The sequence below is a fragment of the Lissotriton helveticus genome, chromosome 7 (genome assembly GCF_964261635.1).
Source record: "Lissotriton helveticus chromosome 7, aLisHel1.1, whole genome shotgun sequence".
NCBI lineage: Eukaryota > Metazoa > Chordata > Amphibia > Caudata > Salamandridae > Lissotriton > Lissotriton helveticus.
Window position 1 is genome coordinate 380,637,014 of NC_136068.1, and position 23,449 is coordinate 380,660,462.

General features: G+C 45.4%; 1 protein-coding gene across 2 annotated transcripts in view; it reads left to right on the forward strand.

Moving 5' to 3' along the window:
- The window catches only part of EIF6 (eukaryotic translation initiation factor 6), a 106,938-nt gene that overhangs the window by 53,102 nt on the left and 30,387 nt on the right, over positions 1–23,449 (forward strand). For both annotated transcript variants that reach the window (XM_078652198.1, XM_078652197.1), the window contains exons 3-4: positions 3,896–3,981; positions 15,003–15,178. In XM_078652198.1, the coding sequence (XP_078508324.1) occupies positions 3,896–3,981; positions 15,003–15,178 (262 nt within the window). The remainder of the gene's footprint in view (positions 1–3,895; positions 3,982–15,002; positions 15,179–23,449) is intronic.

Below are 23,449 nucleotides of genomic sequence, written 5' to 3' on the forward strand. Positions count from 1 at the left end.
TAGGCTTGTCCAATAAAGATTTTGAGACTACTCCAGGTATAAGAAAGGCTTGCCGTTTTATTGCGCTCTATGCTGAAGATAGTGGAAGGTCTCTTCTCCGGTTAACCACTGCCCTCGACATGCTAAGGGATCAGAGTTTGCAGTCGGCTTTCAGTTAATGTGAGATGATCTCTGCACTTTCAATGGTTTTACTACTCATTGCGGTAATGAGTACTTTTTTTTTTTTGTCCTCATTTTTGTCTTGGCTTGGATTAGGTATAAAAAGAGGGCTTCCAAATTATCCCAAGCGCCTCACTCCCTCAGTTCTGATTACGGCACTTTTTTAGGGTAAAATATCTGCGAGTAACATTTTGGTAATTATGTATTAGATTACGCTTTTAAAGAGTGTCACTGAACTTAATTGTAATGTTCGAAATATTAAATATGTTCATAATGTCCAAGTTGCCCCATGTATCATGCAACCCCTTCAGGCGTTCTGATAGTTAATCTAACAGCATGTTGCACTGTGGGTAGGTTTTACTTTTAACTCTGAAGTATGGGGTCAAAAAATCCCAGCACCCACATCTTTTTTTGACTAAAACCATGACTGACTGAAGGCGTCACACATGACGTGCAACTATTTTGGTGTATATGATAATGTGAAAAAATAAAAAGCCAGAAAAAGTAATACATTTTGACATCCTGTATACTTGGTGCATTTTGACTTCTTTGCTTAGTTTATTTTAAATTGAATAAATGCTGTTTATCATGAGAGAAAAGTAACACAAACCCATCCTTTTAAAACGCCTCTACCAGGTGATACCACAATATGTTTGGTTTACCTGCTTTTTATTATAAGAGTGTATATTTATTATTTCTAATTTAAAAGGCACCATTCCATATTTCTTTTGCCTATATTTGTTAGGGAGTGTACCGACAAGGCCCAATAACGTTCGTCATCTTACTTGTAGAATGTAACATTTTATGGATTAAAGATTCGAAAATATTTAGTAATTTTGGGGGCTTGATTAAATGACACATTTTTATGTGAGAAGTGGAGAATGAAATACTCTTGAAGAGCGTTGCTTTGACGGCATGCACACAATCAGAGGGCAGGGACAATTAGAGGGCTTGGTCTATTGTCTATTATCTCGACTACAAAGGAGGAATGGATTCTGAAATAGTTAAACAGTTCAGTCAGTCAAATACACTTTATTCGAATTATAAAAATCATAAAAGGCATAAAAACATTTATGTACACGTATAAAAATATTTGATACATTTTCAACATGTGCAATACAATGGGTCGGAGAAATAGAATTACATAAATAACATGATTGAAGATTCATTATGTCACAGACCGTGGGGCATTATGCAATTTGATCCTGGTTGCCGCCACTAAGAAGTTAGCCACACAAAATGTGATGCGGACGCTGCTCAAAGACTGGAGGAAACCTAATGCCGGCCTCACTTGCGTAAAGCCAGCCTCCTTCAAAATAGGCCGCAGGTATTTTTTTCTAATGTCCGAGAAGAGCCCGCAAAACATAACAAAATGCATTGTGTCTTGGGTTGAAAATTGGTCACAAATGCATGGGGTGGCTAAATCTGGTTTGACCCAAGTTGGATGATTGCCCAAATAAAAATGAATCAAATTAAATCTAAACTTTACCAATAAAAACCTATGAAATGGCTTTGTGACAGTCATAAGGTATTGCTCGAGTGAGGTAGAACCTAATAGCATATAATGGGATCGCACAGTGGGTTTCAACATCTCCCTTTCCTCCCTGGCTAGTCTGGCCCTTTCCATAAAGTGTTTTTTAACCAGGTTCACATCCACCTTCCTAATGCAAGATGGTGATAGGAAGAGGTCCGGGCGTCCCAGATGTTCAAAGGACTTTCTCAAATACTCCAACCAGGGCACTTTATGGGAGTGGTCTAAGGACATTACATCTGCTAAAATCGCGTGGTTACGGGTTAGTTCCTTGTTAAGCCAGATCTTAAGCCAGAATATTAACGGCGCCAGGTTAAGCCTGTCGGTGACATAGTCCAAGCCCATCTCCGCATGAGTCGAAAAGGTCAGAGTCGACTGGGGCACAGACAGCAAGTAACGCAAGAACCTGTTTTCTACCCTCTGGATTGTCTCTAGATATACATAGCCCCATAGGGCTGACCCATACATCGCAATTGAGATGCATTTTGCATTATAGACCTTTTAGCAGGACCTCCATTGGCCTGGACCCCAACCTTTTTGTGAACCCCATAAGTGCCGCAGTTGATCTAGCCACAGATACGCTCTTTGCCCCCTTACCTGGGGGACCCAAGAGCCCCTCTCGTCAAAGAGCACCCCTAGGTATGGGAACACTGCCACTCTAGTAACCACTTCGCCCTTGCATTTAAAAATGTTTGGTTTGCCCCTGTTCCTATGGAATCAGACCACCATGGTGTGTGATTTATTAGCATTCAACTTTAGGTCTAGCCTATCCATAAATGCCCCGAAGGCATCAAGTAAAAGCTGCAGACCATTGCCAGTGCGGGCTATGAGGACAGCGTCATCCGCGTATAGGAGGGCAGGAATCTTTGCCTCTCCTATACACAGGACGTCCCCATCCACCTCCTCCAGATATCGACCCAGGCGATTGATGTAGATTGTAAAAAGGAGGGGGGCCAAAATACAGCCCTGGCGCACTCCACGCATTGATTTAAAGCGGGTAGTGCACCTTCCCTCGTTAGTGACCCGGATTTGAGAAAACGGCTCTTGATGGAGAGATGCCATAAATTTAACCAATGCCCCATTTATGCCAAGTTCCAGGAGGATTGCTCACAATTTGGCCCTGTTCACTAGATCGAATGCCGAGGAGAGGTCCATAAAGGCTAGAAATAGCAACCCCTCCTTGGCTACCATGTACTTGGCGATCAACATGTGCAAATTGGAACACTGCTCCAGGGTACCTCTTTTCTCCCTAAACCCATACTGGATGTTTGATAGCCCCCCACATCCCTCAATACTATCCCTCAGCTTAACCAGGAGGACTCTGCCTAAGATTTTAATTGCAGAATCTAGAAGGGATATGGGTCTATAACACCCTGGGTCATCGCTCTGACCTATTTTAAAGATCGGCACTATTATTGAGGTGGCCCAAGAAGTAGGCAACAAATTGCCATTGGCAGCATTAAATATGTTAGACAAGATTCTGGCCCAAAGCTTCGGGGAATGTTTTATAAAAACTTGCTGGCACCCCGTCCGGCCCACAATCAGAGTGCAGGGACAATTAGAGGGCTGGGTCAAGTATCTCGACTACAAAGGAGGAATGGATTCTGAAATAGTTAAACAGTTCCTTTTGAAGAATGACGGTTGCGATTATTGTGGTAATTGTACTGCCTCTTTGGAATTCGTATATAACAAGGCATTATGTAAATGTGTGACAAAGGCCATAAAAGAGTAACAATAAGGCTATTAGCAAATTACAGATGTGTTGTCAAGGATGGGTTGGGCAAATAAAGCAAGCTTAACTGCAGAGTTTGCATTCAGTAGGATCTTTTTGCTGAAAGATCATAAAGGCATCAGGTTCTATATTCATTCAGTGCTTTGTGACTGCAATGGAGAAGGCTGCCTTGGCCTATTTTATAGACCATATAGAAAGGTTTGCTTCAGAATTGATAAGTAAATTGCATCCTTTGCATTTTCTGCTAATTTTGTTTTGCCTTGTTTTTTACATGTTTAGGATTCTGGGGCTCCTACGTTTATAATGGGTGCATTAACTATATTTTTGTACTTGGGTAAGTGGGTTATTCTAACATTCTGACAATATGGTTCTAGGATTGGGATTGATGAGATCGGACTGTCGCTCTTTGAATTCTGACTAAATGCTACTACTGTTGAAGCAATGCTTTTCACAGTCAAATATTGTTTTTTTAGTGTCTTTGAAGGTGAACTTTCTGAGACCATACCCGTTGTTCATGCATCTATTGCAGGCTGCAGAATCATTGGCCGAATGTGTGTTGGTGAGTACTGAAGTCTTGTTGTATTCAAAGTAACTATACATACCTGATATGTTTGCCGAATACTATTGGTAAATTTTGAATTCCGAAATTGGTTGCCTATTTGCAATGTTAGATGCTTACTAATTAAAATTTGATGGTAATCATAAATGTCAGTAGCGCTACTTTTTGCTTTCTATTATGCATCCTGTGAATGTGAATGTGAAAGCGAAGTCTAGACATCTTATCTAAGTAATGTGTATGGTCTAAAAGCGATTTGTGTGCTGTGAAACCAAAATTCCCTGATCCAGGTACCCTCCCTCTCAAGTACACTGTGTGCAAACTGGTTCGTCCCATGTGCTTCTGCTGTCTTCTCACCCCCAAGAAGGAGTACTTGGAAACGTGCTAAACTCAAATATTAACTTGCACTCTGATGTGACGTAGTTGAAAGAATCGAAGGGCTACAAGAGATCTCATTTGTGGAAAGTAATTTTCACCACTAGGAAGTATAAAACAGGCATATTTGTAATAATGATGTGTAACACAGTGAGGCCTTCATAATATTTGTTATAGCTAATGTCCCTGCTGCCCGACGAGAAATAACCTTGAAGTACCTCAAAATATATACTCCTAATATAGAGAGAATGTGTGCCTATATAGAGTTTTTTTTTTTTTAACCAGGGGCCTTTGCCCAATGTCATGTGGTGTTAAGAGGAATATCCACATCAGAAACTCAGAGTTTTTAGTGTCAGAAAACGGCCTCTCTGGTAACAGTGATACAAGTGCTATCAAACCCGTAGTCAATCGTCCATGGCTAAATAGGCATTATTGGCACCATCAAAGTAAAAGGATAAAATTACATATGAAAGTAGCTAACCAGTAATTTGACTCCCACCTTTAGAGCAGGTCTGCACCGTACAGGCCTCTCATCCATCTCTGATTTACAGTCTGATTTACAGTGATGCCATAGCTTCTCTACGCCCCTCGAAGCCACGTCTCTCTGCCCCTCCAATAACTTTTTCACTTTCTGAACAGCTGCCATGCTGCTATACAATAATGCTAAAAGATATTGGCATAGCCTGTACTTCTATTTTATCCCTTGGAGAGAAAAGGAGGAAAACATAGACTACTGTAGTCCCACTCGACATTCAATTTCATTATACAAAAAGTGCAGCAGACTCCCTATGAGGAACAGATTTATTTTTCTTCTTAGTCAAAGAAACTAGGGGTTCAGTAATGCCAATTTATTAAAAGTGGATGAGTGTGGCACGCTTAGTCATTGGCCACCTAACCCCACTCTCGTAAGATGGTACCACCATGGCAGACTCAACCTCACCTGTGACGGAGTTCTTGAGATTATCTAAATTCCTGGATATTGCAGGGATCCAGATTACATTAAAAATACCTTAAGTCAGGGGTCTTCAAACTGGTGGGCGCAGGAAGCATTATGCTGATAACAGTGCTTTGTTTTTTTCTCAAACAAAACGAGTGCTAATAAGCCACTCTGTAATGGGCCGTCATGGAAAGATTCCTACTGGCCTACACACCACTAGGGAAGTGTTATAAATATTCAACATGTTGGTATCAGTATATAGACCTGTAGTAAATGCACTGCATGGTTTAGGAGAAACTTTTTATTTGGTCCCATGGATAAAGCTCCGAATTTTTATGTCCACAGGTAATGTGCCAAATTACTTACTTTGTCAAAGAGGTGCGCCAATCCATTTCTTTTGCCATCGGCTGAAAACTTTGGCGCGATCCTGTTGCCACATTTAACCAGGAACCTAAAAGGCACCATTGGTTGGTGTGGCGAGCTGCATCACCACATGAATACGTAGCATGGGACGCGGTCCTGGTCATCTGGTCCCCTCCATATTATTACTGGGGGTTACTGGGAAATGTAGTTTCCGATTTTTACTGGTGCCTGGCCATCCATCAATTGAATTATCTCCAGCATTTTTATACAAATTTAGACAGGACGCTACCTGGTTAGGCAATGAACAAATTTAGAGGAGAACAATGGTTAATATTAGTCAGTGATTCTAATCCAGTGCGAGGAGTAGAAAAGGGGTGTAGAGGCTGTTTTAAGAGGAAAATTCGGTCAAACCAAGGTAACCCGGCTATAATATTGTTGAGAATATATTCCGTTTAAAAAAAAAACAGAAAAGCCAGGTTATCATGCCTGTCTTTTCAGAAGTACCCAAGAAATGTTATCATTAAGATCATGTGAGTTCCCTAACAAAAATAAAGGCAAGTATTTTGGGCGGTAGAGGTGAATACAGTTATCCATAATAGGTCTACATTTGTCCCCGTACACCACTTGCTGCGAACCTTGAGATTGATGCCCCAAGGGGAACATGACCACTAATATTTCCAAATATTATCAAATTGGAGCTAGAGAAGACATCCAGGGATCAGTCAATGGCAATAAAACCAGCAGACCTGGGTGGGGCTTTAGTTGTGTTACCCAAACCAATGTATCACAACGAGTGCCTCAAGCTGCTAAATGGTGAACAAAATAAAAAATAACAGACCAGGGATCCCAAAGCTGATGAGATTCCATTTTTTGTAGGTGGAGGGTTGGAGAACAGATGGATTACAAAAACTGAGACTGATAACCTCATCAAACAAGCATTTGCAATGCAATAGGTCTCGCATTATAAAAGTTTGAGCAGTTGGCATTTTAATAATAATGCAACACTAGCACCTGACTGCCTCAAACTAACTTCACAACAGAAAACAGACAACAGTTCTTGAAATCAGCCACAATACCTGAAACTGATCACAGTACGTAAAACTAACTGCAGTACGATATCTTAAACTGACCACAACCTTTGAAGCAAGCATATGTGGGGTACTAGGTGGTATTATGTTGAGTGTAGTTATGTTTTATTGAGTTGAGTGTAAATATGTGGTTTGTAATTGTATGGTACTGAGTGGTATGAGGGGTGTATTTTTTTAAACTGGGCTAGTGCCAGGAGGGTTAAGGGTGAGTGTTAGGGAGGTGAGTAGTGAAAGCCAGGAGGGACAAGGGTGACTGTCAGGCCATGGGGGTGAATGGTGAGTGCTAGAGATGTGAGGAGTGAGTGCCAGGGAGATGAGACGTAAGAGTTAAAAGGGTAAAAGGTGAGTTCCAGGAAGGGTGAGTGCCGAGAGGGGAAGATGTATGTATGTGAGGGGTGAGGGGTAGCTGCGAGGCCATGGGGGTGAATGGCTAGTGCCACGGAGGTAAAGGTTGAGTGCCAGGTCAGGTGGATGAAGGGTGAGTGCCAGGGAGATGAAGTTTGAGAGCCATGGAGCTGAGACGTAAGAGTCAAGAGAGTCAATTTTGAGTGCCAGGGAGGGGAAGGGTGAGTGCAAGGGGTGAAGGGTAGCTACCAGGCCATGGGGATGAAGGGATAGTGGCATGGAGGTGAAGGGTGAGTGCCAAGGGGGCGATTAGTGAATGCTCGGAAGTACATGGGTGATTTTCTGGGAGGTGAAGGATATGTGCCAGGGAGGGGAAGTTTGAGTACCTGGAGGGTTGAGGGTGAGTGTTAGGGAGGTGACAGTTGAGTGTTATAGGGAGTTGATGCTGAGTGCCATGTGCATGGATTGAGGTGGAGCCGCCAGGACACGATCGCCGCATTTCTAATCAATTTACGGACACACTACCCGTGTTCCGCCCGCTATTTTGCTGCACGATTTGGACTTAATTACCATTATTAAGACCCACGTTTTCTAGATATGTGTTATCCGGTTTGATCGTACTGGCGTTACTGACCTTTTTGAATACTTGTTGGGTTACCGTAGTCTCTACCTCACTAGATAAGTGAGCATCCTTGACTTGGATGAGTTCCTTCTCTGCTCTCACGTTCCCTGCCATCATCGGCCTGATTCAGCACACGGTATTCGTTTTATGAGCCACTCCACTGATGTACTTAGACCCCACCGGGTTGGAAGTATCACCAGCTGTGGGATTACACTGCGCTTGAACGTGCCACACAGCCCTGAAGATTCAGAGATAATTGTATCTCTGATGAAACGCGTGTCGGCTGGCTGCGCTGTGTAGAACTACCAATTAAAAGAAAATACAAGATACCATCGTTGGATTGAAACTAATGTTTTGTTCTTTCACTAACTGCATTGTCTAAATTCTATATCTGTGTGTGTGCTCGGGATAGTCTTCATATTGCATGTGACAGGGTTCCCCTGTCCGACTGAAGGGGTTACTAGGGTTTTCCCCTTACCAGGTTGCACCACACTATAATTTGTTTCCATACACTCACGTGAACTAGCTGTGCGCCCCTACTTCCTGGACACTAAAATGCTATTTCTTTGACAACCATGTGCGAGGAGTGACTGCCAGGCCTGATGTGTGAAGGGTGAGTGCCAGTGATGTGAGGGGTGAGTGACAGACTGCAAATAGTAGTGATTTGAAGTCTAGAAGGAGGTGCGAAGATAATCACCAAGTGTGTGCCTGGCTGGGACGCTCCAGTGCCATGCCCGATTTGACTGGATGCAAGAACCTCTGAAAGGCGGGTGCCAGGTTACTTATAACCTTAGTACAGGAGTGGGGTGCGCAGGAGAGAGTAACCTCTTCAAACAAGAAACTAGTAAAAATCCTGAAAACTCAAATTTAGGGTCTTGCAACCTTATGTTGAAATTAATTAGCAAATGAATAGGCTTCCGTTGCGGACTTGCAAGTTGTTACAGCAACTTTTTGAGATAAAGTTTGAATTGAAAATAAGCCAAAGCTAACCCAATTTTAATTGGTAATGGTAAGATTCGCACTGAACTAGAGACAAGTTAAAAAAGCACCTCAGTATTGAACTGAGGATACAGCATAATTAAATATGGGCAATATTGGTCTCTTTTTCACATCTGGCAGTGAGAAAAAATGGTTGTGTGTGTGGTTTTGTGTTTGTAAGGTTTTGGTGTTGTGGGTGTGTGTGTGGTTGTGTGGTTTTGGGGTGTGTGTGTGTGGTTGTGTTGGTAAATACAGTCGTCCTGTGACGTTTGACGGATCTCATGCAGGTTGGAGTAGGCCGATCTGTGCTCTGCTAGGGAAGTGTCTTAAGGGGAGGTAGTCAGGATCTGGCAGTTAGATGTGAGGCTGGTGGTGACAGTTTGTCGCGGCGCGCACATGCCCTCCTACTTTAATGTGCAATTGTAGGGGAGGGAAAAGTTCTGGGTTTGACTCAGAATGGTGAGTTTGAGTGATGGTCGAACACAGGAGCCAGGACATGGTTTCCCTGCAGCAGCGGTCGATTTCCGACTGACAGCCTACTGTGAACTGAACGGTCAATCCCCGTTGGTTGTTTTCCTAAAGTGCTGTCCACGTTTCTGTAGCTCAGCGTTATTGGTAAATGACACACGAAGCTGGCTTCTATAGTGTTATGTTATCTGCAGTGGTGTCCCACCCTCCTCCCAGTCACTCAAGTAGCTTACCCCACCCCGGTCTGTTCTTGTTGCTCCCTCCTCTCCCTCACCTCCCTCCTATGGCTTGTTTTATTTCACGGCTTTGAGCCGTTGTGTAAACTTTGATTTAAAAAAACAGGCCACTAGAGACACTGTGGTGGTAAATACCTGGTGGAGGAGACAAATGCAGAGGGTGTTTAATGCTTCCCCCTTGCTAGTTATTGTGTATCAATCATCGTGTTTTGTTTGTCTGCTACAGACGAAAACACGGTGCAGTAGGATACAGGCCAAACACCTGTTTGGTACTTGGGTGTGAATGCAACACTTTACTCTTTAGGCACACTGCACGTGTTTCTTCCTGGAGTAAGGCTGTAAACATCGCCACGGTGAAAGCTGTATCCAGCGCTGGAGGTGGCAGCACAATGCACTTCTTTGCTGAGTGCACCACTTTGTGAACTAATAGCAGTGCTTAATTTGAGCCAGTGGTTTCCGGTGCTCAGCACCAACACTTAATAATCGTCACCGGTGCTTTTCATGAGCACCAGTTAAGGGCATATTAACTTTTGGTGGGCACGGGGAGATTAAGTGATTTTCCCAGAATACTCACAGGATGTTAGACCAAGTCTGTAGACTCGATGCTGGTTCTCCAGCTCCGAAGTCGGCGGCTCTGGCCGTTATGCCACATCTCCTCTTGTTCATGGTTAGTAGTTGGTTCTGTTTTAGAGCGCGCTAACAGGAGCAGAGGGCTCGTGCAAGGTGCCTCCTTACGAGAGCCTCGGCACTTATTTTATTTTTTTTAAACAAATTAACCACTTAGGGATTACAGGGCACGGGCTAGCTGTGTTTCTGTGGCTTATTATTGCAACTGTTTAAAAAAAGCCTATTCGTTACATGGGTGCGACTGAGAACACTGCGTGAAAGGTTGTGTCCACATAAGAGTGAACACTGCCTGACTGAGTTCATGATGGCGCATAAAGGAAATGTGCATAGTGTGTGGCTGCACGCGTGTACACTGATTGCCTGTATTTGTTTTAATTACCTATGTGGGGCACATGTGTCCTGATTGCATAGAAGTGCACACTACTATTGTGTGCCTGCTTTCGTCATAGCTGCCAGCAAGCCTACCTCCTTTCATCTGTGTTGTTCTTATGTGCGCATATGTTGTGGCTGCATGTAGGGGTTGGGTGGATTGTCTGTACATGTGCTGATCTTGTATGAACTTGTTTGCTTGTTTCTACACGCATGCGTACACCACTGGCATCAGTATTGTGGTGGGTGTATATGTATGTTGTAATGGGCTAAGAGCGCGCAAGTGTAACTGTGTGTTTGTTTCTGTGTACACGTGCTTAGTCTGTAAGCATTATACCTCTGTTTTGGTTATGTAGAGATCCGAATGAGTGAATGCGCGCGTGCGAGAGGCACCCTGTCTGCACATATGTATTTATAGTTTGAACACAAGCGTGTACGTGTTGAATCCGAATACAGGGTCAGTGCACATGTGCGAGAAAGAAAGAGACATTGAAAATATTTGCACCAGTCTGAAGACAATCGCACAATAAATCGCCAGAGTACACTATGGAATTCATCATTCCATGTCGGCATATGTCAGTTACAAATTAACCACTGACTAATAGAATACAAGGCATGGGCTCGCTGTGTTTCTGTGGCTTATTATTGCGACTGTTAAAACGAGCATTTGCAATGTAATCGGTCCGATTGCATTGCAAATGCTTAAGTTTAAAACAGAGCGCCGTGCCGCTTCACGGATATCGGGATCGGTTTCTTTATATATTTCTTAACTTCAACACTGAGCGCGGTGTCCTTGAAGCGGGCGCTGCGCTCAGTGCTAAAGTTAAAAAATATATAAATAAACAGAGCACGGTGTCCGTGAAGCGGCGCCGCGCTCAGTTTCAAAGTTAAACGAGCGAGACTGTGCTGCTAACATCGCAAAAAACACCTAACAGCCAAATAGCTTTAATATTTGGCTTTGTCAAAGTTTTTGACAAATTTCTATGTAAACAAATATGTAAGTTTAGAGACCTCAAAAAACTGCAAACCTTTTAAATTGCAACACTCTAAAGTTATCAGTGGAGACAAAAATTGAGAACAAGGAAAGAGAGTGAGTAAGAAAACCATCCTTCTGGCCAAGATCTCCTGAACCTTATAGGTGCTGGATCAGAGACTCTGCTTTGCTTTGTATCACTGTTCACCTTGTCCTTTGGCACTATACTTCTACTTGATGGGGACACTACTACGCTACTCTCTTACTACCGACCAATATATGATACACGTTGGTTTACTGATCCACTCTCCCGATGCCCCCACTCAGTGTTCTCTCTATACTAAAACATTGGTATAAGCCATCCACACACCCAAGGTGTACCTGAACACCTCTGTAGTGGGATCAATGACTTGCCGTCTTATATTACTTGTTTACCTGATTGTATATTGATATGTTTTATGTATGTTATTATTATCCTACCATGTAAGTGACTATTATACTGCTCCCATTATCTCTGTTCATTCCTACTGCACCTACCCTGTCTTTGTGAAGCGCTCTGATATCTGTAAGGATCTTGTTCGCGCTATATAAAACTTTGAATAAATAAATAAAATAAACACAAAGAAGCACTGGGAATGACAAGAAAACAAGAAAAAACCAGAGTGAGCAACGAGAAGACACAAGGGTGTACAAGGAAGCACGGACTGCCACAAGGAAACAGAGTGAGTGAGAAGATACAAGGAAACCCTGGAGCCATAAGGAAGAAGTAAAAGTGACGTGGCCACACGCCCGCCCACCCGTAAAAGTGATTGCGATCAAAGACAGATGGCGGCGCGATCAAAGACCGACAGATGGCGGCGCACGTGCACCCTTGCGTGCACTCGAGCTTCAGGCTAGTTAGGCCAGCAAAGCCTCTGGTGGCACTTTTAAAAGCCACTTACTAAATGTCTCGAAGAGACAGCTTGCGCGGTCTCAAGCGAGGCCTAAAAACCACCCCTCCCTTTTACATTCTTCCAAAGGTCGTCAAGAAAAAACACCCACCACTGGGCCGCTATATTGTGTCTGGAACAGGTTCTGCTCTCAACCCCATATCACAGATCTGTGATTTCTTTCTTAGACCTTTAGACCTCTAGTGCATAATATACCCTCATTTCTGAAAGATACTGAAGATATGTTGAATCTCCTTAGTAATAATGAGTTCGACCCAGAGAAACCGATCTTGATCACCAAGATGTCCAATCATTGTATACTAGTATACCACAGGAATCCACTCTAAAGGTGACTGAACAGCTGCAGGTCTCTTTATACTGATACCAATTGTTTTGATATCTATTGTGCCTCCATTAGTGGTGTGTGGGCCAGTGGGAACCTTTTCCACTTTTTAATTGTGTGCAACCGGGTTCAGAATATCCTTCAAAATGCCAATTTCAGAATAAATTAGTAACCTGCATGAAGAATACTGCGACCAACATATAACCTGCAATATTATTTACAGTCCATGTTAAAAAAAAAAAACTGTGTTACTACAGGAGTCCCCACCATTAGTCAGACCACTCAGTCATTTTCAAGTCTCTGTTAGGAAAGCAATTCAGTATTTACAAACATTGTATGACTAACCACCAAGCATATAGGTTTGTGGCTTGTGTAATGACACCTCCCTGCCACGAGTGTGCAAGTTGTGTAACACATGTACATTTATCATCAATAGTATGCTATTAAAACGAAGAACCATGATAAGAATGTCTTTGGTTTTCCCAGGCTGGCTCAAAATGTGAGGTGAAGGTAAGATATCACTGCCTCACCTGGTGTATTTCTGCCCATTTATGTAAATATTATTAATTAGGGATCCTCTTGCATCCCTGAAGAATGTCCCTGACCAGATCCAAAGCGTAGGAGTGGGAAGAAGCATGTCGGCACTTTGAAGGGTAATAGGGACATTATACCATAGAACATCCATAGTTGACCTTTCTATCAATCACACATAAGGTACCACCCGTTGAAGGACATTCCTGTGGTATACTTGAAGTTACTTTTTATTTGATGTTGATCCCTGCAGTTGCAATGAATTTAGATAACCTCACAGGTGAAGTTGAGTCTACCCTGGTAGTACTATCTCACCAGGGTGGGGGTGAGCTGGCCAATAATGAAGCATTATTGAGTGGTGGCTCGCGGTTTACGGGTCACCACCGAGTTGCACAGCCTTGTACACACTGGTCTTCAAATTAATGAACCATCAACCAACATATTTCCATTTGTAATCCATTTTATTAAAAAAAGTTTTCTCCATTTTTGATCCATCACGTCAAAGGTGCAGGATTCAATAAATCTTGTGCATTTTAATGACTCCAGAATTGCCCATCCGGGCCTATTCATAGGCAATAATCGAACACTGAATCTCCTGACTGTATCCCAATAACATATCGCCCCAATAATTTCGGTCTGTGTAAACCTTTTTTCGTGTAGAACTTTTTCACAGAACTTTTCAAATTAAAAAGCGGTGATCTGGACTGTGCCATGCATATACAAACCCCCATTACTTAACTATCTCCCCTCAAATTGCACATGTATCTACCTGATAATACAGGATCTACCGTATTCGGATTATTACCAAACTTCCTCAATACCCGACCAGTCTTGCATGAGGAACTTCCTCATGTGGTTGCCTCGATCGCACCTCTGCCAAGACTGGTCGGGTATTGAGGAAGTTTGGTAATAATCCGAATAGGGTAGATCCTGTATTATCAGGTAGATCCAGCACTACCAGGTATTCTACACAAATTAGTAGAAAGGGTGGTTAGTAGTGTGATTTTTCGACCACATCACTGACCTAGCTGAAGATAGCTGACAAAGTTTTTTTAGGTCCTGGCGAATCGCCCCTAGATTTAGGAGTAGGTGAGAAATATGTTGACCTTCCACATGAAGGAGCTCCCCAACTGAGACTTAAATCTCATCCTTGCCCCTTTTATTTTATTTTTACTCAGGGTAGGAGACCCACTTATTAAAATTGTCTTTGTAGGTACTTCCAATCCTGTTTTAAATTTACTCACTTGACACATTTTTGGGCATCTTCACTCGCAAGGCCCCTCACCCCTATGGCACCAGACGGCTATTGGAAAAAAGATCTCTGCCAAAGTGCCCCACATTGGGTGCCCGTCGGGTATTGCAGCGCCGATCTGATGAGGAGCAGCCCTATGATGAAGCATAACACCCATTCGAGTGTTTGAGGGCCCTCAATTCAAATAGAATGGATTCCCACCCTTTGATTCACTGTTAGGCAAGCACTTTTAGATCCCTTCAACTGACTCCGCCTTTAAACGATTAGGAACAGCATGTTACTTGTTTTTTCCATGATTCTGGGCGCATATGCTGGACCTTGCCAAAAGCCCTCTGTCCCTCATTTCGTATATCACTGTCCAAAATTTACCAGTGGCCATAGTTTAATGTTACTTCAAATTACTGTTCTAATACTGTGAAAAGAGTTGTTTAAGCATTCTGTCTCAGTTATTAATTACTTGACAAAGTTGTGCATGGGAAAATCTTCGTAATAATGCTCCTTGTAAAAAAAGCATTTGTTGTTATTGCAGAATGACTCCAGATCTAACTCATTTACAACAACTTCTGCTTTGCTTTTGGTTTTATCTAGGGAACCGTCATGGATTATTGGTCCCAAATAACACAACAGATCAGGAATTGCAGCACATGAGAAACAGTCTGCCTGATTCAGTCAAGATTCAGAGAGTGGAGGAAAGGCTGTCCGCCTTGGGAAATGTCATAGCATGCAATGACTACGTAGCTCTTGTTCACCCAGATCTTGACAGGGTAGGTCTGAATAGTTGCTTTCATGCTAAATAACAACTGAAAATTGTGGTAAATATCAGATTCACATGTCGAGATACATCCTTCAAAAGAGTTCTACCTTTTGATAACATTAAAAGTTCCTTAGATCTGCAATTTGTATTCAAGCAAAATGTAGGTCGGATGCTTTGGATCGATTTACCACTTAATGATCTTATCATTAGGCTATAGCCCCATCCAAGATGCAGGGATGGGACATGGGCTCTCTTTCTGTGAGGAGTGCCTATGAGATTTCTTTAATGAAGGAGTACGGTGTGCTTCTATCGATAAACGATGTCGTCTCTGGACAGGAAACTCCACAGTGCTGACTGGAATTGAAACAGATGTGTTGCATCATGAGGAGGGGCATAGTGTTGTGTTTAGTAGTTAGGATGGGAGACAACATAGGATGTTAATGAAGACTCGACTTGAGTGTTACCCTGCATGAGGAGGGAACAAGTGCAGCAGGTCTGTGCTATGGAATGGAGAGAACATGCAGCCTGTTGGAATAACATGAAGTCTTATTGTACTTTTTTATTCTTATTGGAAATATGTAAGATCAACTGTTGTCTTAAATGGACTGCTTTCTATTTGTTTTTCGACTGATTTTTGTTAGTGTTTCTGGGATCCATTGCATTATGATTTAATGATGATACCCATGGTGGATAACAAGATTGCACACAATTTTTTGTTAATGTTTTTTCTTCTGACACGTAACAGGGTTATGCCCATGAATTAGTCATTTTCTTGAATTAGATGATCAGAGTCTGTATGATTGTAAGAATTCAGATGTGTCCCTCTTCAGTCAAGTCAGTCAAGTCAAGAGATTTGTATAGCGCGCTACATACCCGGAGGGTCTCAAGGCGCTTGAAGAAGGGTGGGGAATTACATGTCAAATATCCAAGTTTTAAGTTGCTTTCTGAATGCTAGGTGGTTCTGAGTGAGACGAAGGTGAGTGGGGAGTGAGTTCCAGGTTTTAGCTGCGAGGTAGGAGAAGGATCTACCTCCCATGGTGGTTTTATTGATGCGAGGTACGGTGGCAAGGGCTTGGTTGGAAGATCGTAGCTGGCGAGAGGGGGTGTAGAAGGAAAGTCGTGTGTTGAGGCATTCAGGTCCAAGTTCGTAAAGTGCTTTGTGTGCGTGGGTTAGGAGGCGGAAAGTAATCCTCTTATTGACGGTGTGAGAAGTTGGCCTGATAGGTGATGTTTCCAATTCTGGAACCACCTGTCATCAGACCAAACAATCCCTTATGGTGTCTGGTTGTAAGTCAACCTTATTAGACAAGCTATCCTAGGGGTAGCATGGACTAAGCAGCCTAAAGGCTTAACTTAAGAGGTCGTGTTAAGCGAGCTGTTTTACCACATACAATCCTGTAATATCAAATGAAAGGACACCACACAAGTATATATTATAAAAATATATGTATTTATTACTAAAAACAATCCCCAGTATTCTTTATGAATAAAGGGGCACAAGCGTTAAATCAAAAGCACAGTTTAAACATACAAAGTTGCACAATTATGGATGAGGGCGGGGGGCCACTCAAACCATATACTAAACAAGTGGTATAAGAGATACCAATCGAACAGTGGTTAGGCCTAGGGCCTAGAGAATCGCTGGGAGCAGTCAGGACAAGCAGTGCTGAAGTCGGGAAAAGCCTGCGGGATTCGGGTGCAGTGCGGGAAGCGCACGCATGCACCAATGTTAACCAATGGTGCGTAAAAGTTGTAGAGTTAAGGACACTTCCGCTGAACCTAGAGGAACAAAACTTAAGACACAGACCCTAGAAATGTGTACCAGTGTGGGAACACCGGCGGAGCAAAGTTACCTCACCCACAGGAAGTGGGTGCACAGGGTCGAAGTTGAGTCGGGTTTCGTCACGCAGGCTCTTGGTGCTTGAAGCTGAAAGGGCTGCAGGCGGGGTGAAAGAGAAGTGTCCGGTGGAGTCCAAGGGTGGACTCAAGTCGAGAAGTACCTGAAAGCAGAGGGGACAGAGTCTGGGTCACTCAGCAGTGACCAGGGTGGAACCAGGACGGAACCAGGCAATGTCGGGCGCAATCAGGTGGTCGTCGAGGAGCTTCTCTCCGCTGTCACGTGGGCTCTGGGGCATCTGCGACGTCCAGGAGCGGGTCACGATCTGTCCCACGAGGGCTCTCACCGTCGGTGCAGTCTGCTTCAAGTTTGGAGCAAACAACACTTGGCAAGAGCAATCCACGCGGAACCGGAAGATTGCTTCTCACTCGAACCAGGAGGGTCAGAGTGGGGGCTCCTTTTCAGGGGAGCTGGTGCAGATCTGGAGTAACCAGATTCGCAGGTCGAATTTCAAAGTTCGTCGGCACAGGGGCCACTAGCCGGCTGGCAAGTGACCGGGCCAACGCGTTGAGCCAAATGGAGCAGAAGGGCCCCACGCAGCACTCGTCGAGTGTGGAGGGCTGAACTTCGGTGCAAGAGTGGCTCAGGGTGGGGGCTTCTCAAACCCCGGTGTACAGCTTCGAGGGTCACTCGTGGGCTGCACGGTCAGCGTCTCCTGGTCAATTCAAGATGGCGGGCCCCACACTTCCGGTCGCCTCCACGGGTCTCAGCTCTGCAGGGACTGTGGATCGGGCTGTTGGAAGGCAGGCAAGCTTGATCTCGTCGGTCTCTGTCGCTCGAGTTCCGGCGGGAACTGCAACAAAGTAGACGTCGAGGGCTGGATGGTGCCTGTTTGCACAGGGTGGTCACTCCTTGACCACAAGGGAGATTCTTCGGGCTTCCACGTTGAGTAGGATGTCGAAGGGTCCAGAGTTTCGTTTCTTATGTTTCGTCAGGAAATCTGAAGTGCATTGGCACTGCTCCCACTCTTATTCGAATCTGGGGGGCGTGATTACCTGCTAGGTCCCCTCCTATGGGTGGGACCCAGGAAGTGGGTGGATACACCCCCTTCCTTTGATCCAGGCCGCCCTGGCACGAGGGCTGGAGTGCCCCAGAACCGGTTTGGCCGGATTATGCAAGGGGCAGCCTTGTGCGCCCCAAGCAGTGTCTGGTTTCTTTCAAACCTCCCTGCTACAATCCACTATCTCCTGTCTGGAGGGTGGTAACACCCCCCTGCGACAGGAAACCCTTTGTCCAGGCCCCATTTGGCTGAGTTTCGGTCAGCTTCAGGGGGCCAGACTTTTGTCTGTGGGAGAGGCATCCATTTTGTGGATCTAAGGTCCTTTTAGAAATTAACCGCATTTAAGTAAAGTCACATGTCTTACCCCTCTAGAGGGGTGGAATGCTATCCCCGTCGCCAGAACTGGCGAGGGGATAGTATTCCAAATCGTATGACACCTTACACGACATGTTTTGATAAAGCCAAACCAGAGTTGCTATATAACCGCAAGGATTATAAGGCACTTAAGAGTATATGGTATGGCATTATCCTGAAACAGCTTAGGGAGTTGTTCCCGACAGCTGCAGACAGGCTTAGCTCATGCTAGAGCTCCATCTCACATTAAACCACGCACTCTGCCTCCAGGATTGATGAGGCCTTCCATAGGAGTGGCTCACAGGTTAATATGTGTCCAGATATAGGTTTGGATATAGGTATACTAAATCCAAGTAAGGGGTGATTACACCGCCTTACCCCAGCTGAGTGATCAGCCAGTTGTGTCAATTTAAGAACCAGCCAGGGGTGGCAAAAGATATGCTGCAGCCCCTGGTAGGCCTTGGTGGCCCCTATGCCCTGGGCACCTATAGTGCATTATACAGGGGCTGACAAGGAGTCCATTTCCAATTGTGGTATGTGCCTATAGCACATGTATCAGTAATTTAGTGAGAGAACAGCAGGCTGGGGGTCTGATCAGCAGGCCCACAGCCTCAGTAGTCGAAAACCAGTGAAGCAAAAAGCAAAAATTTGGGGTGACCATAGGATAGCAGACCCTACTCTCCTACAGACGGGGAGCCAGTGAAGGTTTTTCAGTTGACTAGAGATGTGGTCTTTACGCGGGATGTCTAGTATGAGTCTGGCTGATGCGTTCTGGATGCGTTGGAGTTTTTTCTGGAGTTTTGCGGTGATACCGGCGTATAGGGTGTTTCCGTAGTCCAGGCGGCTTGTAACCAGTGCATGGGTGACTGTTTTTCTGGTTTCGGTGGGGATCCAGCGAAATGTTTTTTTGAGCATGCGAAGAATGTTGAAGCATGATGATGAAACGGCGTTGACTTGTCTGTTCATAGAGAGTGAGGAGTCCAGGATGACGCCTAGGTTCCGTGCGTGGTCCGTTGGGATGGGTGCTTTTCCAAGGGCCTCTGGCCACCAGGAGTCATCCCAAGCGGAGGGGGAGGTACCTAAGATAAGGACTTCTGTTTTGTCTGAGTTCAATTTCAGACGGCTGTGCTTCCTCCACTCGGCTACTTCTTTCATTCCTTCATGTAGGTTGGTTTTGGCGGTGTTAGGGTCTTTGGTGAGTGATAGGATCAGTTGAGTGTCATCCGCGTAGGAGATGATGTTGAGGTTGTGTTGGCGTGCGATGGTCGCGAGGGGGCTCATGTATACGTTGAAGAGGGTGGGACTGAATGAGGACCCTTGGGGTACGCCGCAGATGACTTCAGTGGCCTCTGAGTTGAATGGTGGGAGGCGGACTCTCTGGGTTCTTCCGGTGAGGAACGAGGTGATCCATTCCAGTGCTTTTCCTTGGATTCCGATGTTTCTGAGGCGCTGTAGAAGGGTGCTATGGCAGACTGTGTCGAAGGCTGCGGAGAGGTCGAGGAGGATGAGGGCGACTGTGTCTCCATTGTCCAGTAGAGTTTGAATGTCGTCTGTTGCTGCGATGAGGGCGGTCTCCGTGCTGTGTTTGGCTCGGAAGCCGGACTGTGAGGAGTCGAGGGATTTGTTGCTTTCGAGGAAGGCGGCGAGCTAGTTGTTGACGGCTTTCTCGATGACTTTGGCCGGGAATGGAAGGAGCGAGATGGGGCGGTAGTTTTTGAGTTCGGTGGGGTCCGCTGTGGGTTTTTTCAGAAGGGCGCTAAGTTCTGCGTGTTTCCAGCTTTCCGGGAAGGTGGCGGAGCTGAGTGAGCAGTTGATGACGTCACGGAGATGTGGTGCAATGATGGAGTCTGCTTTGTTGAAGATGTGGTGAGGGCAGGGGTCTGTGGGGGATCCTGAGTGGATGGAGTTCATCAGGTGGATGGTGTCCTCAGTGGAGATTGGGTTCCAGTCATTAAGGATGTTCAAGGGGGGTGAAGGTCCTGCAGAGGGTTGGGTGGGTTGGTCTCCGGGTCGGTTGTCGAAGCTGTTGTGGATGTCTGCGATTTTGTTGTGGAAGAATGAAGCTAGGGAGTCGCAAAGGGCTTGAGAGGGGGTGATATCATTGGAGTTGGCTGAGGGGTTGGTAAATTCTTTGACGATGTTGAATAATTCCTTGCTGTTGTGGGCGTTGTTGTCTAGTCGGTCTTTGAATGCGGCTTTCTTGGCAGATCGGATTAGTTGGTGGTGTATGCGGGTGGCGTTTTTGAAGGCGTCCCTGGTGCAGGTGTTTGGGTCTTTTTTCCAGGCCTTCCCGAGGGAGCGACAGAGTTTCTTCGATTTCTTAAGATCATCGTTGAACCAGGAGGCGTTTTTGCTGCCTAGTTTGATTTGACGTTTTTTCAGCGGTGCTAGGATGTCGGCGCTGTTGGATAGCCATTGGGTGAGGTTAATGGCTGCTTGGTTGGCGTTTGAGGAGTGGGCAGGGGGTTTTTGAAGAAGCGAAGAGGAGAACTGGTCGATGGTGAGTTTGTTCCAGTTTCTTCGCAGAGTGGGTTGAGGATGGTTGTGAGTTGTGGTTTTATTGTAGATAGTGTACGCAGCTGTGGTCTGTCCAATGGAGAGTAGTGGTGTGACTGAAGGAGACATGTTTGCTGGAGGTGAAGATAGGGTCGAGTGTGTGACCTGCGATGTGGGTGGGCGTAGTGACAAGTTGTTTGAGTCCGAGGTTGGCGAGATTGTCCAGAAGGGAGGTAGCGTTGCTGTCATTGCTCTTTTCCAGGTGAAAGTTGAGGTCTCCCAGTAGAATGTATTCCTCAGAGGGGAAGGCGTGTGGGGTGATAAAGTCAGTGATGACGTCGCTGAATTGTGCACGGGGTCCTGGAGGTCGGTAGAGGAGTGTGCCTCTGATTGTGGTCTTGGGGTCGGTGTGGATCTGGAAGTGAAGGTGTTCGGCGCTAGCAAGGTTGACGTCTGAGCTGGTTGAGATGCGGATGGAGTTCTTATGGACGATAGCGATGCCTCCTCCTGTTTGGTCGGTGCGGTCCTTACGAATGATCTTGTATCCTTCCGGGATGGCAATGGTGATGTCTGGGGCTGATGAGGCGTTCATCCATGTTTCTGTAAGGAAGGCGACGTCGGGAGAGATGGTGTCGAGAAGATTCCAGAGGTCGATGGCGTGTCTGTGGACTGAGCGGGTGTTGAGCAGGATGCATTTTAGGTGGTTGGCGTCAGATATCTGTTGTGTGTTCGTGGATGAGGAGTTGTACTTCGTGCCGTCGAACTTGCAGGAGGTGCAGGAGAAGGGTCCATGGGTGTGTCCATGAGCGACTTGGGCGCAGTTGGGGAGTCGGCCGGGGTTAAGGGCTAGGAGGGAGGTGGCATCGTAGGTAATGCGGGAGGGGTGGGAGGGACGGGGGCCAGGGGGTCTGGCGCTGGGCGCGGGCCAGGCGCGGACGGGCGTAGACGGGCTTACCTTTGGCGCACCTTCGGCGCGGCCGTAGCGCGTGGACGCTGCGCGTGTGGACATCTGACATAAATGGACAGTGGAGGGGGCGGAGCGTGGGAGGGGCAGCAGGGAGGCGGTAGTGTGGATGAGGGGCGAGCCAGGGGATACCAACAACAAAATGGAGGGTCAAAGGGAAAGGCAGACAGGGTCAGCAAAAACACAAATGCGTCGAGTGAGCAGTAGAATCAAACAAATGCACAGACACAAGAAAAATGATCCCAACAGCCTGAGCGAGGTCGCGCTAATTATGCAAAATAGTAACAGCGGCGCTATGCGTGAAAAGCGCTACAATGCAATGGTAACAACAGTGCTGTAGAAAACACACAAGAAACGATACCAGGGAGCGTTTCAGCTGCTAATGAGGAGGAGCGTGGTGGAGCGACCGTTCTGAAGCAAGTCCAGGTGGTCACAGTGGTATGTACCTGTCATTTTGAAACTTTACCCAGTTGTCATCTTTGATATCTGGGTCTTGCCACAATTAATAGTCCTGTACTGGATGCATACCTTTCCTCCAACTCCATTCCCTGTGAGTTGTGCCCCTCAAATGGCAAGTTGATGGTTTCATCCCCAAATGATTGCAACAGAGATGTGAGTACATGTAAGAAACGTGCACTCCTCTAGGATTGCCTGCCCCCCTCCGAAAAGCAAATTGCGGAAACTTCAATTATGTCTGGACATTGGGATGTGACACCACTCTGCAAGACCGGATGCAGTGAGCTCCTCTTACTTTATCATTGTTTACCTTGTGACTGATTGAAACTCTAAACACCTATGTAAAGAAAGGGCTGGGACAGAGGCAAGTCTGGAGACAAAATCTACTGAGGTAGACTGCCTTATGTACTTAATTTGCATGGCTATAGCTCCAGATCCCACGTTCTTATGCAACGAAATCTGACAAATATGAGCAACTACACAACAGCACAGCTCAACCCGAAGCATCACATTTGTTGAAGCAGTATAGGCCTATGGCTGGCAAAGTACACTTTCGAGCTGTGAGCCACTGCCCTTTGCATATGTCAATGTGTGGCCTAGTGACAGTCACACAATAAGGGTTGACCCATAATTGTTGTGAGCCTGACACCTAGTTGGGTGGGCCTGTCAGTAAAGTTCCTAAAACGCAACAAGGTTTTTCCTTTCATAGTACCTCATTTTGGTAATGTTGGTGGCTGCAGTATTTAAGCTGGGTGCAGCCGTCTCCAAGGGAAGCCTACCAACCGCAGAGATTACTGAAAACTAGATTTCCTCGAGAGTCCAGGATGGTGTGACTTGCATCGGTCCCACCACGTGTCCTTACCTAGAATGCCTTATTTCACACTTCGCCTAAAATCAAAGTGTCCAACATTTCTGTAAGAGGAGGTTCTTAAATTTATCGGGATCTGCAAAATTCCTTCCACCCAGCACTTCCACACTTCTACCGATTGAAAGCAACAACCCACTTGTGTAGGTGGGCCTTTGCCTGCTACAGGAACCGGTCAAAATTACACTGTTTGAGGTCCCTGTGGTGTCAAAGAGGTGTTATGGTTACGATTTTGGTCCTTTCCTGTGA